Here is a 19,775-nt window from a genome sequence, read left to right as displayed (position 1 = left end):
CTGGAAGTTTGTTGTTTTCGAGCAAGACAATGTGTCTTAAAAAAAAAAAGTTACTGCCTAAGCCTCTGTCTCATTTACTCACGCACTACTTGTATTCATCTAACAGGAAAATCTATAGATTTTGTTTCTTTCTTTGATTTTCTCCCCAAATTTGGCGAGAAAGGAAAATCCACTGGAGGGAGAGTAAATATAATTGAATGGCTTATAAATAGATGTAACGAGTTTTTATTAGCTCTCCCATTGTCACCCAGTCAACAAAGCAGTGAAGTTAACACTGGATGTGAGAGACAAAACGATAAGGATAAGCAGAGCAGGGCCAGGTATATGGTACTTTCTAGATGCCAGAGAGGCATATGTACTTTTTTTAGTTAAAGAAGTTAATATATGTAGCAAACAAGAAAACAAACACTATAACCTATGTTATGGTTTGAATTGTGTTCCCTCAAAATATATCTTGAATTCCGACCCCTGTACTTATGAATGTCTTCCAGTTGGAAATTGGGATACTTTTATTATGTTCATTATATTATACCCGTGGTAAGGTGGACCCTAACTCAAATAACTTCTGAATTATAAAAAGACCAGCATAGATACAGGGACACATTCTCAGGAAAAGACAGACACTATGTGAGTATCACAAAAGATTCACTGAGAGCCTCGGGCTACTGATCAGAAAAGACTTGGATTAGGTGAGACTCTGATTTGGATTTTCAGCCTTCATGAATAACACTTTTTCCTCTTCAAACCCATCACTTTGAGTATTTACACTACAGCAGCAGTAAGCTATTAAGAAAATCTACTTAGACATGTTAAGTGACTCATACCAGTGAAAAGGAGCCCAAACCCACCAGCCACTCTCCCCAGAAAAAGACTAACTTGTCTCTACTATAAAGATTTATAGTCCTAGAAACCCAAAGGGATAGTTCTATGATGTCCCATGGGGGCACTATGAATTGGAATCGACCCGACGGCACTGCATTTGTTTTGTTTTGTTGGGTACCATTGAAAAGATGTCAACTAATCTAAAAATAATACTGAAATAATACGAAAAGACCTTGATGTCATCTTGGGACATGACTTCAAACCGGGTTTCAAACCGGTTCATTCAGGTTCAACTCTCTCTTGATAAATTGTATTTCTACCACAGGTGTACTGAGTCATTATCTACATTTTTAACAAGGTGACCAGGTGATTCTCATAGATCTTACAGGTCCCCAAATTGTTCTTTTATATACATATGTCACACAGGGTCACCATGAGTTGAAATTGACTCATCAGAACTCAGTAGCCACAATCAACCAAAAAAAGAGAACCTAGTGTTATTGAATCAATTCCCAATCATATAGACACACACAATTGGATAGAGTAGACAGGTGTTATAGATTTGCCTTATGGGGACCACCTGCCACCTCTTTCTCTGGCACAGTGTACAGTTGGTTTGAACCACTAAGCTTTCTGTTAGTAGCCAAGTACTGAATCAGAGTACTTGTCATCAGAGCTTTAACAATAACAACCATCAAACCCTAAATTAGGAGTTTAAGAAAATAAAGGTCATTATGAACCTAATTGCATATCGCACTGAGGTCTAATCTTATTTGTAACAGCAAATTTAAAAGGAAGCGCAGAGAGTGAAGTAGAATAGGAAAGGGAGGAGGGAGTGGTAAATACCTCCACAGACCACACCATCGAGGTCTTCACAGCGGCGATCATCACACTCACACGTCTTGCCATACACCCTGCGATCGCCTGGAGGGTAGCACGTGCATTTACCGCATTCACATTTACCTGGAAAACAGAAGGAGAGAGCACGCTCATTCAGAGATGAGCAGGATCGATAAATCTCTCAAAGGAAACAGGCATGCCATTCAACCAAAGCTGCCCAGACCGGGTCTCGTCTGTGCTTGACAGCAGTGCAGTAGCTTGTCGGTACCTCATTAGGGTGAACTGAAGGTCAAGCACACATGCCCAGGAGACCAGAAGCTAAAGCGATAATCACTAGCTCAGAAAAATTTTATAAGTGGGCTTCAAAAAGTTCGTGGAAAATGCCATTCTTTTCTAATTCCATTCCTACCCACCCCCACCACCCCCAGACTTGTTGAAGCACCCTCATCTATTTGTTACTCTCTACATTTGTTTAATTCATTTTGAAGAATAATCCAATTGCTAACCTCTCTCTAGGCATCCTGTATTCAATTGTTGTTGATACTATTTAACATTGTCTGTACCAACTCTATGGAAATGGATTAGTTGCATTTCAAGGTTATGTATTTAGATGGTTATTTTAGTTCATTTTTATGGATAACAGAATTAGTTTTAACATAGAACACATGTCAACCCATGAGAATATCCCCATTTTCCTAGAATTAAAATTGAAATGTGAACATTAAAAAATAAGTTTTATTCAAAAAGTGCCTATTAGGATCTCCCCCAAATTATCAAGTGTCTCTAAGTGGCAGGGGCAGTCTATAAGTGTCTATATATGTAACTTTTCTTCCCTGCCCACTTTTAACTTGATACAAGTTTTCCATGGAATTTCATGGTAACCTATTTACTATGGCAAGTTAAATAAAGTACACATTGAAAGAGAAGACACAACAAAATGAGTTTCATTCACAGTTTTTAAATCTCTTAACTATTATAATTACAGTCATCATTACTTCCTGAGCTTTTGCTAAGTGTAAAACATTACAGTCCCTTGTGCTATATCATTTTGTGTTCAAAACATTAACCAAAATTATGGCTATTAATCAGAGGCTCCTTCAGGTCATGTAACTTTCCTTGGTGACCAGCTCATAAAGGAGAGAGTCCAAAGTCATTTTCATGCTCATTTGATTCAAAGTCTGTGTGCCTAACCATGAAGTTACATTACATCTTAATGTACCCATAGTGCAGCATCAGAAGGCTCAATGGGAAAGTCCATTCCTTTTGTTGGGAATAAATGCAGGGTTTCCAGAAATTCAGCCGGATGACAGCACTCCCAGACATCTGTTACTCGCTGTCATTAGCCCCACCATCCCAATTACACAACCCACTGAAATGACCATGGCTGCTTTAAGGCTGGCCCTGCAATGTGAGTCATTCTATGACTGCACTGGTGTCTAGTTAAAGAAATTTGGAGTTGGTAGATGATGGAGGGAAGAAAAATTAGTATTTAGAATCATGTAATTTCAGAGCAGTAATTAAAGATAATCTAATGCAGGGATTCATAATCTTTCCTGGCAGAAGTGGTGGTGTCACAACTCCTTTGAGAATCTGGTGACAGCTAAAGCAGTCAACAGTGTGGCTTGGCTGCCCTTCGACAAAGTTCCCTTCCAATTTGGAGGGAATCCCAAATTCAGCGGGAGAGAGAGGTCCATGTCTCCTAGCGATACTCCCTCCTCCCAGCCCTTGTTATCAAAACTAGGACACTTGGCCAGGACTTTGATTCTTGAGGGTGGACAGCAAAGACTCAGGATTTGTGGCAGAGTGACCAGGACAATAGTATAGCAGTTCATGTCCAAGAATGATGGAGATCAGAGCACCAGAGCTGGTGTTCCCAAGTGGTGGCAGCAGGCACTGCTTTTTGGCAATGCCTTGCTTCTTTGGATTCTTGCATGAACTGGCTAGTCCAAACTTGTATTCTAAATCGACCCTCTTTCCAACATCCCTTTACTGCTAAATATAATCAAATGTATTTCTCCCATTTGCAATCAAGAGCTAGTAGACTCCAATTCCTTCTCTGGAAAATTCTACCAACATATACTCACTTCTTATAAAATTTCTAGAGGATTCATAACTCCCTTTAAATTATTTAATTGATGATGAAATGTAAGCATCGTGAGGCTGAAATATGTACTTAAGGCTAGATAACTATATTTTAGCAGTGTTCTCAATAAAAACAAATTCTCATGTCCTAGCCATGCTTGGAAGTGTATAAGGTCTGAATTTTCACCTTCATCTTGAATAGACACATAAAGGTGTCCAATAAAGCAGGACTATCAGTAGTGTGGCCCAGTACCTTTCACTAGACTTTCAAGCATGATTCTGAGAAGTCACTAACATCAATCACATTATTCCTGAGAGGTGATGCATTTCTACTTTCAATGGGGAGTCTCTTGTTTTTTTTTAAGTTTGAAGTTATATTATAAGTTATGCCGGTGTACATTATCAACTTCTGGGTCTCTTCATGAAAGATAAAGTAATAGTGGTATGTAAGTGTTGTATATAAGTTTTGCAGCGTCTTCACTTCATTGTTCACATGAGGGTCATATTTGTCTCACATTTCTCCTCTTGACTTGGCTAGCTGAGTGTTAATGTTCTGTCCTAGAAACCTTTTGTTTCTCAATAAAATGTAATTAACATATCTTCAAACCTCAGAATATAATGAACCACTTTGCAATTTCTTAATGTTGGGGCCGTTTTTTCTATTGGAGATATTTGAATGGCATAGCGGGGCAACAATTAAGCTGAATCAGCTTCTAAGATGTACCTTAATAGCATTTACAGGATACAGTGGCTTCGAATGAAAGACTGAAATGCATTTATCAGGAAGGTCTAAGTTATTAGATACAAAGGCAAAAAACAGTACATTTTTATTCATTCAATTAACATTTAAAATTGTATTACTTTGCTATTCCAACTAATAGCTTCAGTTCAATCACTACCAAGACAATAATGTGACAGACAATTTTCCAGCCATCACTCAAGGTAAGAAATAATTCTACCAAAGCGGTGCCACTGACAGCCTCCTCAAGGACCATCCCCATCGCAGCCGAATTAACCAGACCTCCTGTACATCCCCCAAATAGTTCGAGTCACTCAATCTTCAACAAAAGAATGAACTATTATGCCATTTGTGTATTGCTATTGGGTGTCAATGTGTAGGGTCCAAGTCAATGTGATCTCATGAGACAGAATAGAACTGCCTTCCAGGTTTTTCTTGGCTGTGGTCTTTGTCGAAATGTCAACGTTTGGGTTTGCAGTTGTGTGCTTACCTGTTGCATCCACAGGTCACTGTCTTTTGCATAAACCCAAACTAAACCCATTGCCTTTGAGTTGATTCTGACACCAGGCATCCCGAAAGGACAGAGACGATCTCCATAGAGTTTCCAAAGCTGTAAGTCTTGACAGAGCAGACTGCTTCACCTTGTCCACAGAGCACTTGGAAGACTTGATCCATCCACCTTTCAGGTAGCAGCCTAAAGCTTGATACAAAGGGAGGTGTCTTTTATTTTATCTTTTGTGAGCTCCATGGTAAAACTTCCACTTGGAAAAGGGTCTGTCAATCAGGACCCAGATGTCTCTATTTGTCTAATGCCTTCATTAGCGTTTCCCAGAGTTCTATCCATTAAACAGAGCCTACAAAATATTCATCAGCTGTCTTCATAAACCTAATCTTAGATCCTTTGTCTGGGAAACAAGGACCCCATCAAATATTACCAGGTCTTGTGTCATGTTTGATTCTTTCATCTATTAGGGAGCTGTTCTTTTTCTAATTGAAATTTCTCAAAATTCACTCTCATAAAATATAGAAGATTATATAACTTCTTTGTATAACCCTTCTCTTGGTCCCCCATTACCTAAAAGACAGAAATCAAATTCTTCTACAAACATCCTCATAATTAGTCCAATTTCCTTCTCAAAGTATATCTCAGTGCTCATTGTGCACTCAGGCTCCAGAGGCTAGTCATGCACTTTATTCCTCCTCTCTGTTATTTATTGTCACTTTCTCTGTCTGGTGGAGTTCAAACCATTGTCCAATACTCCCCTCAAGCTCCTGTCTGCTATGAAGTCTTCCTTGTCCTGTTCTCACCCAGTGCTTATCAAAATTACTCCCTTTCTCTGATCCCACTGTTTCCCCCCCCACTATTAGAACCTTGACCATGTGTTTTATGCTAGTAAAATACGTTCCCGAAGCCCATCATGGTTAGTGACCTTTTTATGGTTCAGATTGACAATGGAGGTGTATCCTCCTAGCAGTCCTCCAGTAATGTCCTGGGAAGACGCTGAAACACGGATATACTGCATATCCTTCCTTAATTTTACTTCAATGATTTTTTTAATATTATGACACAACTAAAGCTTCTCCTAATTATCAAATCAATAGCCTCATGAATTAAGACCAAAAAAATCTCAGGAAATATGTATCTTTAGCACTGATAAATGTTATTCTACCTAAATAGAGAAGAGAGTGCCAACAACAAAGTTAACATTTTTAAATTTCAGGCTCAGTTACATTAAATGATCTTCTATAAGATATCAACATATATTTATTTCCATTACTTGTATAAAGCCCTAGAAATTGTTGTGAGAGTAAATTATTAAACAAAATATATGGAACTCTGCTGTCTGTTACTCTACATATCCTAAATTCATTTCACGTATTATCAACCACCTCCTTCAAGAAATCTGGAAAATGATGCTAGTTTTAGATATCAAAGAGTCTTGTTTTGAAGTCCAATGGTAAAACCAACAGGGTCAAAATGACTCCTTTTTATCATGATAAACGTTAAGAAAACACATTTTAAAAATATTTGAAAATAGCATCTTTCTTCAGCCACTACCCTAGTGAAGCTGCAGGATGATACTATTCTCAAACATTAACAAACACATAGTTTTAGAAACATGACACTTATCATGATTTACAAAGAGGTATCCTGGTGGTCACTGTGGGTTAGGAATTAGGCTGCTAAGCACAAGGTTGGTGGTTTGAAGCCACCCCCCACTTCTTGTGAGACAGATGAAGCTGTCTACTCCCATGAAAATCTATAGTCTCAGAAACCCTAAAGAGCCTTCTGCTCTGTCTTCTGGGGTAACTATGAGTTGGAATCAACTCAGTAAGCATTGTTAATGATAATAAAAAATGTGTTAATATCATAAAACAGAGTTCAAATATTTTAGTACTTTCTCATAAAATATATAACCCCAAATAAACTGAACAAACCAGTGCCCCGGAGTCAACTCTGCCTCATAGAGACCATCTAGGATACAGTAGGGTGCCACAAGGATGGCTGAGGTCAACCATTATGACCGCAGAGACCCTCGGCTTTCTCCTGAGTGTCTGACTGGTTTGTGCTGCTTACCTATTGGTCAAAAGCTCAACATTTACCTATTGTATCACCTGGACTCCTTATGAAATATGTAGATAATTGAAATATACTAGGATATCCTGACCTTAAGCCCAATGCCTTCATTGTAAACCCTTAGAAGTACACATTTAAAAAGGAAGCATAACACAGGTGCAGAATGTTACATAGACTTTTTCTTCACAGCATGATACACCAGTAAATAATTCTGGCAATATAACTCTGCACTGAGTTTAGCAGATATTGTTCACTTGCATATTTGTTTGTATCCATTCTCATCCTGAGAAATCAGAGCTTATCTATACACCACAGCACCCGGAGCTATGAAGGGTGAACAGCCATCAATAATTTACTAGCATCTATTTTGTAGAAAGCTCAATATTTGAAAAATTCATTCTAAATAGGTGGCATCTGATAAAAAGTACACATTAACAGCAATTAAAATAAGGAGGGGAAAGGCTAGGTTGCTTAATAAATGTTTGATCTTATTATTGTGATTTATATTTTTATAATAAAACACACCTTGAGAGGCCTTCGCTTCAATAACAACAAAAAAATGGTTCCATTACTTCCTGATTCTAATTTTCTATTTAAAAAGGTGCATGTCCTGATCCAGCATGAGGTTATCGAAGAGGAGCCCTGCATCATCAAATACACCTGCCAGCATGCTAACAGCAGGCACACTCTTTATGACTTTATTTTCTTTCACTTTTTAAAATGGTAAAAACCATACTTACGGTGCATGCTCAATAGTTGGAGAGTAATTAGAGGCTCACATAAAACAGAATAGAGATTAGCACTTTACTAACATAGTCCTCCTTTGCCTAAAATAATAGGTTTACCATAGCAACAGGATTGCACTAGAAAAAACTCCTGCCAAGTGCATCCTAAGTTCCCTTGAAGTTTCTATGAGAAGGAATTAAAACACTGGAGAACTATAATATGCTGTACTATTCAGTCTAACTACAAATAGATGATTGATTGATTGATTCATTTGGTACTGATGACAATCTTCCTTCAAATATCTGAAAGGGAAGAGATACCTTTCACTTTCTATTTTAAAACAGGAGGAGATGTTTTTTTATAATAAAACACACCTTGAGAGTGGACATTACACATCAACTGCTCGAGCGGTTACTGACTCTTTCAAATAGGGAAAATGCCAATCCCTCTGCTTGTGCTTCCTTTGTACACAAGCTTGAAGCAAGTAAGCAGAAGGAAAACGGTAAAGTGATGGACTACATGTGGAAATTAGACATCTGAGTTGTAATCCATCCCGCAGCCTGCAATCCTAGATCTTCCTCAGCAAGTGCTTCATTCAAGTCCTCCTACCGTTCATCCAGCAAGGTAGTGTCATCTGCATACTACAGACTGCTTATAAGCCTTCTTCCCATCCTGTTGCCACATTTTCCTCATATAAGCCAGCTTCTCTGGTTATTCGCTCAGCATATGGATAAAGTAAGTATGATGAGAGGACACAATTCTGTCGCACACCTTTCCTGATTTGAAACCATGCAGCATTCCCTTGTTCTGTTCTCATAACTGCTTCGTGATCCAAGGACAAACTTATATGAAGTCTTCTATCATGCGTAAGTGTAATTAACCAGATAAAACGATGGTTAATCACCAGGGAAAGTTTTTCAGATCATAAAATGAAAGTGTTGCAGATCATAAAATCATAGAAAATTGCTTTTAAAAGGGTTTCTTAAATCTTACTGTATTTGGGCAAAGACATTGGGGAGCAATCAGGCCTCCATCACTTTTAAGTTCTTGTATTTTTAACACTTTTGAAAACTCAGAAGTGTGAGTGAATATATTACTGCTTTAGTACATATTTAGGAGTGCTAATTAAAATTTTAAAAATAAGTGTGGACTTTCTCTCCATATAATGGATTAGCAAATTTCTTTTACAAGTTGAACCATGGAACCAATAGAAAATACATCTTACCATGACAAAAAAAGAGAAAAAAATACAATGCAGCAATATTTTCTACTGATACCATATTTTATTGTTCTTTGTTTTAGGCTCTAGTCACATTGATTTCACCAAATTATGAAACATAAGGAAAATACTGCATATGTACCATATACTTGTGATGGTCCTTTTATCTAACCTTTTGCATTTACTACAATAGGAACAATAGATCAACTATTCCATTATTTTAACCACATACATCTGGCAGTGGTATAAGGTCAAAGTAACAGGGGTATGATGGATGAGGTTAGCTGAGCTAGCTTTTAGCTAGACTTTGATTATCAGTAGTTTGGCAATTAAGTCATGATGCCATTCCCAGTGAAGTAATGGTACAACTAATGGTGAAGTCACTCTCCATGTTGTGATCTAAGATAGTGATCCTCCATTTTCACGTAACGGCGATTTGTGCACAGCAACTTGATGTAGGACCCAAGAGTGTTGATAAGTCCCCATTCCTTTGTCAGTTTGTAGGACTGGGGTGGTTTCAGGATTTCTGTGATGTTGAAGTTATGTCACTAGTATTTCAAAGACCAGCAGGATCTCCCATGGTGAACATGTTTTTGTAGAGTTTCCAGGCTAAGTACAGTCTAGGAAGAAGGAACAAGCTGTCTACCTCTGAGGGATTCACCACTTAAAACTTTATAGATAGCTGCTAATAAGTACTGTCAGATACCGTGCTGGAAGATGAGTCCCTCCAATTGGAAGGCTCTCAAAATACAACTGGGGAAGTGCAGCCTCCTCAAAGTTGAGTTGAATTTAATGATGTGAAGGGAGAGCAAAGCTTCTGTGACCTTCATTTGCTGGTGAGATATGACTCAAAATGAGAAGAAACTGGTTCAAAGAACCATTAATAATTATAATGTAGAATATACAAAGCATGGATCTAGGAAAATTGATTTTTGTCAAAATAAAATGGAATGCATAAAGCTTGAGCAATACAGGAAGCATCAAAAGATAGGAAGAATAGATAGAGTCACTGTAACAGACGTATCATATGACCAAGAACCGGTAATATTGAAAGAAGTTCACTATTGGACTGAAGGATTTAGTGGAAAGACAAAGTCCCAGGAAGTTACAGATGTCTCAACAAACTGATGTAGGGGCAGTGAATTCATTAATGTAGCTCTTCTAGTAGTCTCTATAACTCCTACCAAAAAAAAATGTTTCCTGTATAGGTCTTGGTGAGAAGATGGGGGTGGGGGAATATGTTGATAGGATTCACTTCTGAGTAACTGCTAATACAATTTATTAGAGTTTTATCCTGCTGGAAATAAAATTAGCATAAGTATTCTTTCATAAAATACAAGATTTTGTTCTCTGATGTCAGATTTAAAATAGAATTCCATATATATCACTTACAAGTTCTAAAATGTGGAAAAATAGTTAAACCTCTCTAATTTTTTTAAACTGGAATATCTACTTAACAATTTTTTATTATATACTTCTATTGGGGGCTTTTATATCTCTTATTACAATCCATATATCCAGTGTATCAAACACATTTGCACATATGCTGCCATCATCCTTCTCAAAGCATTCTCTCCCCATTTGAGCCCCTGATATCAGCTCCCCATTTCTTCCTCCTCCCTCGCTCCCCAGCCCACCCTCCCTCACTCATGATTAAGTTATAGATTACTATTTTCATATCTTACATTCATTCCCCTGGGAGGGGGTTATAGTAGGTCCATATGATCAATTTCCACTTTCTTCCCCACCCTCCTCTAATCCTTCTGGTATCTCTGCTCTCATTGTTGCCCTTGAGGGGTTTATCTGTCCTGGATTCCCTGTGTTGCAGGCTCTTATCTGTAGCAGTGTGCATGCTCTGGTCAAATCTGATTTGTAAGGTAATTGAGGTCATGATAAGGCAGGGAAGGAAGCACCAAGAACCAGAGGAAAGTTGTGTGTTTCATCGGTGATATACTGCACCCTGACTGGCTCATCAGTTTCCTTTGACTCCTCCATGAGAGCTTATCAATTATTTTAATAGAGATTGAAGTAGAAAAAAATTTTAAAGCACTGTTGGGATTTTCAGTTTATCCATGAGAATTGTTTATGCCAAGGTGTTTAAAAATTAGAAGAAATGAAGAAACATATAACGTGAAGAGTAAAAAAGATTTCTATAACCAACATATATAATTTTATATGTTTATATGTAATTGGAAGTATTACATATAACACTTTAATACTTAACATAGTAAATCTAAGATAACAAACTAGTTGTCAAGTCAATTTGGATTCATTCAATATACCATGTATGTCAGACAGAGTAGAATTATGCTTCATAGTGTTTTCCACGTGTTTTACTTCAGTAGAAAACCCAAGCCTCTTTTCCAAGCTCCTCCTGGTGGGACTGGAGCCATCAGCAGCTCAGGGAGCCAGTGTGCAGGTGACCTGCTGTACCACTCAGGGACGCAACTCACTTTCCTTTGCCTCTGGCCTGTTTGTGCGAAACCTGTGGTCATTTCTACATTAATAAATGCAGTTTTCTTAAACACATCATGCTGAGATTTCTTTTCACAAACTCCTATTGCATATGAAAGCCCTATTTCTAGTTTTATCTTGATCTTTTGAAAAAAATTGTAATGAGCACCCATCTAGAAGGCACCGAAGGCAGCCAGCATTTCAGCAGCACGAATCTTGATGAAAGGGATCTCTCGGAAACTGCGCCCTGTCATCTAAGCACGTAATACACTTGAAGGGTTTTCACGTCTTAAGCTCTCTGGGGCATGGGGTTTAAGAACTCAGCAGAAAACAATTTATCTAATGGACAAAGAAACTAAATACCACTCCTGGCGTTTTCATCCTGTTAGATCATATTTGGCGATCACAGGCCTTTAAGAAAGCAAGTCCTGATAACCACCCGAGCTTTCGTTTCAACCCCTGATGGGCTCTAGGTAATCTGCCTTCACATATTGCATCTGTCAGAAATAATGTACGGGGATACCTAGGTTGTCAAACTCAATTTGTTCCAGATTCGTGTTAGAACTCCAAAAAGTTTGAGAACTGCACATAGTTTTCCCATCAGCAGCACTGGTGCTGAGACCCCGCGTTATGCCGTCAGCCTCTCTCTCCTGGCACTGCCTCCGGTACTGTGGACAACAAGTTGTTTCTGATTTACCCACATGAACAGTCACTTTTCAACCTCTTAAGTGGTCTGAATTCTTTGTTTTATGGTTCATGATTTCACACCTTTCAGAATTTTAGCTGCTTTAATTATAATTTTTTAAAAAAAATCTTATTAGGGGTACATACAACACTTATCACAATCCATATACAGTGAACCCTCGTTTATCGCAGTTAATTGGTTCTAGACCCTACCGTGATAAATGAAATTCCGCGAAGTAGGATTCCTTATTTGTAAATCAAATATTTTCGTAGTTAGAGCATAGAGGACATGAAAAAACACCCTTTAGTCACCATTACACTCGTATTACCCAATTTATTAAACGAAAAAGGGAAAATACAGTAAAACATTTTGGACGTTACAATGATCATTTATTATTTATTATATTATTTATGGCATCTAGTTTACAGTATTACATATTTTACATACAGTATTATTATACATAGTTCTTACAAATACTGTAATCAATAGCCTATGAAATGACTTAAGGGATGTACTCTACAGGTGGGTCGCCGTCTTTTTCCTCTGAAGGAGCGGGTGTAGGCAGTGGGTTTCTGGGTACACGTTTAAGAAACATTGTGATTGGCAGTTGCCGACGTTGTCTCTTCATTTCAGTGAAAAGGTTTTTGTAGGGTTCCATTGCCCCATCGAGTGCATTCCGGAACCGTAATGCACGATTCATTTCTGGATCTCATTCTTCAATCGTGTCCTGAACTTCTTTGATTGTTCTTACGATATGCGAGAGACGTTCCATTGTGAGTCCAACTAACTCCTCAAAATGCATCTGATACGTAGCTCCGATACGTAGCGATGCAGACAGAAGTGTGTACAGTATGAGCCAATCAGTGGCAGTAATGACAGAGCACGCGCTGTTGCACAAAAACCGTGATAGAGTTAAGCCGCGGACATCGAAGCGCGAAGTGGCGAGGGTTCACTGTATACATCAATTGTGTAAAGCACATTTGTACATTCATTGCTCTCATCATTCTCAAAACATTTCCTCTCCACGTAAGCCTCTGGCATCAGCTCCTCATCCCCCCCCTTTATAAAAGGGTTGATGTCAGTTTAGCCATATTGAATTCAGCTGCCACATCAGACAAGTGGCAACCTGATTCAGATTTCACAATGGTTTCTTTCCATGATTCTGTCAGAATTCTCAGTTTTCCTCTTACCGGGTATCACTAACATTCTTTGGGACCATGGCTACCATATTTTATGCCCATAAAGTGCCAAACAGGACGCATGTCTTAGTGCACAGACACAAGCAGTAGGTGTTGTCCGGGTGAGATGCGTGGCCTCGGGAGAAGTGGAGAGGGAGCAACGTGGCTGGTTTCCCAAGTGGAGTCTTGGTGAGGATGGAGCACGGTTCCAAACACCCAGCGGGTGGTTTTCAGACGCTGCTGCATGAGGAGCACATTGGAGCAGTGGAAGATCTGAGCTTGCAGGAAGTGGAGAGCCAAGGCTCCACTGTACATCCTGTCATGAAGGATGCAACACCCACAACATGCTTTTGCAACAATTAACAATTTTAAACTCAATAATAACAAAATACAAACCTGTCAATCTGCAGGGCAACATGACAGGTAACTGAAGTAAAATATATATAAAAAAATAAACAGTAACACCAGAAGGAAATCCCAAAACAATGCAAGCGCCTTAACTGGAGTTCTCTATCATTGGTATTGAAATATAATTAATATGTTCAAGAAATTTGCTACCATATGAAAAGTTTCACCGGAGTAGAGGCGTCTGTTTTTAAAAAGTTAAATTAAATGGTGGTTCTGAATTTTAAAATAGCATAATTGAAATATAAACCTCAATAAGGGGATTTAATAGCAGATTAGATGCAATAGAAGAAAGAACTGATAAACTTGAATGTAGGTCAGTAGAATATTTCTAGTATACAAAACCAAAAGAGTAAAAAAAATATCACAGAAGACATACTGGACATGCAGTAGTTCCTTGTACATCTATTTCATTTTGAAGGAGAGGCAGAGAAATAGGACAGAAGCAGTATTTAAAGATAATTGACATGACTTGTAATTCTTTTGTGTCAAAAGAATTCAAGCCATAAAATCAAGAAGTTTTATAAACATTAAGAAAAACTATAAAAGGACAACCACACTGAACCACATCCTAGTCAAACTACTGTAAAATGAAAAGAAACATCTTAAATTTCGTTAGAGATTAAAGCACATCTTGTTTTCAAAGAAAAAATAAAATAGTAAAGCTAACTATGGGATTTTCCTGATGAAGTCTCAAAGCCAGGTGACAAGGAAATGTCATGCTTATGATGCTGAGGTAGCACCGTTTTTCTTCTCATACTCTTACATTTCACACTAAACTGACACCAGCACATTACGAGAAAAAGGGATGCTACAGGTCAATCTCTTTGCGATCTTTACATCCAAAAATATTCAAACAGGGTTTTAGTTATTTCCGAGTGCATTTACTTCAGGAATAAAGGATTGTTTACATTTGTTTTAAATCAATCAAAACATTCCTCATATTTAGCAGAACAAAATTATCCTCACAACAGATAAGCAATATAAATCTGATAACACTGAAAATTCATTTATGGGGAAGAAACGAAGGAAGAAAAGTGACTCTCATTTTGATGAAGGAACGCTAAAATAAACCTCTGGAAAGCCTCAAATTTAGAGATAAAATATTAGAAGTATCTCCTCAATATTAAGAACAAGACAAGAATGTCCATTGTTATTTCAAAGTCACTTATATAGAAATCCTGTCATAAGGCAAAGAAATTAAATTATATATTATACATATTATAGACATACAGTAGAAAAGAATAAATGACACTGTTATTCACATGTGACACAATTATGCTCTTTCATATAAGTTAAATAATTAATGAGTAAATTTAGCAAAATTTTCCTAATGCTTTTTTTTTTCCTAATGCTTATAGAAGCAAATTTAGTTTTCTTTTGATAAAGTAGCAGCAAACACTTAGGACATGTGGATTCAAAAGATATCACTTTCAATAATAAAAAAGAGAAAAAATGGTAATACACAAAAAAATGCTTTATTACAAATTCTGTATTTAAAAGCCTCTAAATTATGTATGAGTAGAAGGTAGGGTATTTCATGCTAATAAATTAGAAGCTCACTCTTGTCATTTCCTCAACAATTGATTTATAAGTTTAATGCATCTCCCTTAAGTTCCTAACGAGTACTATTTTGAAAAAATTACAAGTCTATTCTTAAAATATTTGAGGATGTAAAGAGATCAAAACAACCAAAGTATTGTTGAGGGAGAACAAAGGTGGAGAAAGCACAATATTTCAAAACACACTATAAACCTTTCATATTTTAGACAGTCTAATACCAGTAGTAGACAAGTAGGTCCATAGACCAGAATGGGAGCACTAGAGGTGGACCCACACATCTGTTCCCTCTAAAAAGGTCTGTGCCTGCAGCAGCACAGCCAATTTACTCCATCCTGGTTAGAGAAGAAAAGAGAAGTTTATCAGAGAGATGATACCAACTGGGAGACGCCCATAACCAGGCTTTCTTGATGGACTCCTACTCTTGTGTGTGGAATACACGGAGTTCATGTACTTTGACACCACACTGCACGTTTGGAGGTAGGCCTGCCCTTTTCCAGTACTTTCTGTTAATCAAGTCACAAGATAATCACAAGATGTACATGTTCATTCTAACAATCAAGTAAAGCATTAAGAGTTACTGTCCCATACACGAGCAATTTCCTATGACGTCTGATTAGCCTGCCAGGCAGAGTTGCCCAAAGAACCTCCAGGCTGACCCATGCTGGCAATTGCACACCCTATCTCTGCCTTTGAGCCAGAAGGAAAGCTATAAGAATCCCACAGAGGCTCGGGTGAGGAGAAAGGCCAACATGGCCTGAGTCAGACTAACCACACACACACACACAGAGTAATCCCGTCTACATATATACAATTACTTGATCTGTAACACAGGTGACAATACTATCCAGTGGGGATAGTATTTTTGATTTTTGATAAATTTTGATAGTTGATTTTTGAAAAATTCTTAATCAACTACATAATCCTTATGAAATTATTTTAAATCCTAATGTATAGGATATACAAAAATAGAAATAGTATGACTAAGCAAAATTTAAGATTCATAACTACCTGTGCAAATGTTTTTGAAGTTATGACCTTTGACAATTCTTGTGACGGATATATCTTAGATCACATGTAAGCAATTTTAGTCAGATTCTCTCAAAGTAATGAATTTAGGGTCTTGTTTATCAGGGAAGTACTACGATCGGTGGATGTAAATACACTCCGACACAATTATTGACAGAGTGATGCTATCTGATTTGGAGCTTTATAAGCTCATATTCATTGATTTGTTAATGAATGCTTAGCTTTCATTGTTTATTCTCCTGGAAAGTCCCTCTGGGGTCCATTGACAAAGATAATATTTTTTTGTGAAAAAAACAATTTTGGCCTTCTTTCTAATGCCCTTGTATTTAAACAATAAAGTTCGTGACAAAACTATCTTGTAAAGATCTACTCTGTACATCCTCCTTATTTCTCACACTGTTACTCTTTGAAGAAATGATGACATTCAGTCTGCATGTATTTTCTATCTGCTGACCTCTTAGAGCACATTTTGAGATGTCTAAAATAACGTTTCTGTGTTAGTCTGGGTATTTTAGAGAAACAAATCCACAGAAACTCATAGAGGGTTTTATATAAAGGGTAAGTGCACATCAAGAAAACATCCCAACCCAGTGCTGTCCAAGCCCACAAGTCCAACATTAACCCATGTAACCCATATGTCCAACACCAGTCAACAAAGTCCTCCTCCATCTCACAAAACAGACACAACAATGCCGACTGCAAGAGGAAAGCCTAGTCAGTGAATGTGTAAACATCTCAGCACTGGCAGGGGTCTCCACATGGGTGCTCGAGCACCCAGGGCTGCATCGGGTAGGTCCATGTGGCTTCTCCTTGGGAATGTCTTACAGGAAGTGAGCCTTGCCAGCTGAAGTAGGGAACTGCTAAGGCAGCTGCACCCTGGACTGACCATCACAAAGCAAGATACCAAGAGCTAGAAAGGCAAGGCTCACTGAGCCATTTATCCCTTGGCCCTTCAGTTAACCCCACATGTGTTTATTGGCCAGGTTGGCACAATAAACTAACTACCTCAGTCTCAGTCTGAAGAGAGAGAACATCTTTTACAGAGGTATCTCTTCTTCCTTCTTTTTGGCCACTTGAACACAGATGTAGTTTAAGTACGAAAAATAGCTTATATTTGTATAATTATTGACTTGTTTGTTTATTTATTTTGGTGTTCTTTCAATCATCATCCAAATAGAGGCATAGAGACTTTCATGTAGATAATCATACTACATTAGTAATGATAGAGGTGAATGATAGAGTACAAACCCATTTCTATCCTGAAGATAATTACCTGAAAACCAACAACCAAACTCACTGCCAGGGGAGCAGTGTGGACTCACTGCCACACTGGAGACCAGGGTAGAAGCGCCCTTGTGAGTTTCTGAGACAGTCATTCTTTACTGGAGTAAAATAAACTGGGGCCAATGCTGCTGTCTGAGTCACTATTTAATCAGCCCTTGATGATTAAAGTTTCTATGATGGTTAAGTGGGGCATTCGGGTAATTTATTATTTTATTCTATATAAGAAGACATTGCAAGAGACATGCTACTAACTTTAAAAAGAGAGGGAGAGAGGTTCTTTAAAACCTCAAAATAAAATGAACGAAAAGTAGTTTTAGCTTTATGATAGAGATATTTGGGGGTGGGGGTTGGAGAGGAAGAACTGAGTAGAATAGACTCAGGCCTTCTGAATAACTAAAGCAAATAGTTCAAATGGGGTGAATGGTTGGACTGGGAGTCAGAAACTCCACGTCGGTCCAAGTTCACTTATTACCTAGCTTGGAAAGATCACTTTCCTTCTCACAGATTCAGTGTCCCAGGAGAAGGAAGGGGTTTGATTAAGTGATTTTTAAAGTACCTCTGATGTGATAATAGTATTAGAATCAGAAAGTTGCACCAGTTACTGTGACCACTTCTATTTTTTAGTTCAATGTCTTAGTAAGAGTGATCCAGACTGATGGAAACATTTTGTTGTTGTTGATCGTCAACAAAGCAACTCTGACTCTACAATAGATATTCTGAAATGACAAACTAATAAATATTGGCCTGAAAGTCATAGAATCAAAGTCACGAGGTCATAGAAACAGTTCAGAGCCAGTGGAAAATAAGATGAGCACAATTCTTTGGTCATCTGTTGCAGATTCCATTGTGTCCCATCAAACCAAGGTCTGAGTTTAGTCCCTGTGAATGTGACTTGGTTCTGAAGTAGGATCTTGTAAGATGTTTGAAGATGAGGCCATTAAACTAAGCCCTATTCCCATATGACTGGAGTCTTCTCTTAATAGAAGAGAAGAGGCATTCAGACATACAAGAGGTGAACCATGGGACGATGGGGCAAAGTCTGGAGTGACAAAGCTAAGAGGCAAGGGATAGTAAAATTGCAATAATGCCCCATAAATTAGGCGAGAGGCACGGAACACATTCTACACTAGAGTCTACCACAGGCTGTTTCTGCCAACATGTTGAGTTTGGACTTCTAGCCTCCAGAACGGTGAAAGAATGCCATTTTGTTGCTTTGCACCAACCTCCAGACATCCTATAAAACTGTTATAACATGGGCCAGCACACATTTTGGTGCTTGAAATGTTAGATTTGTTTCTAGGTATATTTGACCTGTTAATTCCAAAAATGGCAGTTTTCCCTATTAGCTCTGGTGTTTGAGATACAGTGCATATGCCAGTGCTATGAAATGTGGGTCATTTATAAATTGTCTGATCTGTGGACCATCGAAAATTCCTATCTTCAGTTTTTGCCATAATAAGTCCAGGTAACTTATGCATAATGTATTCTGTGTCCTAATCATCTAGCTTTATATGAAGTGGAGACAGTATAATTCTATCCCATGCTACCAAAGTTTCATTGATTTTATTTTGTCCTCCAACTACCATATATTCCTTCAGAGGCCAATTTATTTTTCTTTTTCAGTGTTCATATTTGGCTCTACTATCCAAAAGGCATAAAAAGCAAGGATATTTGGTGTAGCCACTTTGTTGATCAAGAAGAAAAGTAACTGTCTTCAGGTAGACAAAGCACCCATTGTTCTTGGTAACTTATCTTTTCCAAACCTAAAGAGATGAACTTGTATTCTTCTTTCATTCTCATTGGGTGACCAATTAGAACAGAACCATATTTGTAGTCCTTATTTAAAAGAATTCAAACTACATTTTTGAACTGTCGATGAAAAGATGCCACTAACTTGGTGTTATATTCTGAAAGATCAATTTTCTGCAGAAAGTTTCTATTGTGATTAAGGAACACTAAATTAGTCTTTGGTAAATAATGGTAGCAAATACTTTTCTGGCTGTGTTAGTCTGGGTAGACTAAAGAAACAAATTCACAGACACTCATACGTGTATAGGAAAGAGTTTTCTGTGTAAGAGCAATTGAATAATGCAAGAACACTTTGTTCTATTAAACTGGCATTCCATGATGGTCACCTTCCTGACATGATCACTGAAGACAAAGCAGGTGCATAA

The 19,775-nt window shown here is 37.9% G+C and overlaps 1 protein-coding gene across 1 annotated transcript in view; it reads right to left on the bottom strand.

Moving 5' to 3' along the window:
- Positions 1–19,775, bottom strand: part of ITGBL1 (integrin subunit beta like 1) — a 361,063-nt gene that overhangs the window by 27,306 nt on the left and 313,982 nt on the right. The window contains exon 8 of the mRNA XM_004704285.3: positions 1,669–1,785. Within this exon, the coding sequence (XP_004704342.1) occupies positions 1,669–1,785 (117 nt within the window). The remainder of the gene's footprint in view (positions 1–1,668; positions 1,786–19,775) is intronic.

The sequence above is a fragment of the Echinops telfairi genome, unplaced genomic scaffold, assembly GCF_000313985.2.
Source record: "Echinops telfairi isolate 266 unplaced genomic scaffold, ASM31398v2 ScPeMD7_7467;HRSCAF=8505_0, whole genome shotgun sequence".
Classification (NCBI taxonomy): domain Eukaryota; kingdom Metazoa; phylum Chordata; class Mammalia; order Afrosoricida; family Tenrecidae; genus Echinops; species Echinops telfairi.
The sequence above is the reverse complement of the archived record's forward strand: the minus strand, read 5'-3'. Positions and strand labels throughout refer to the sequence as shown.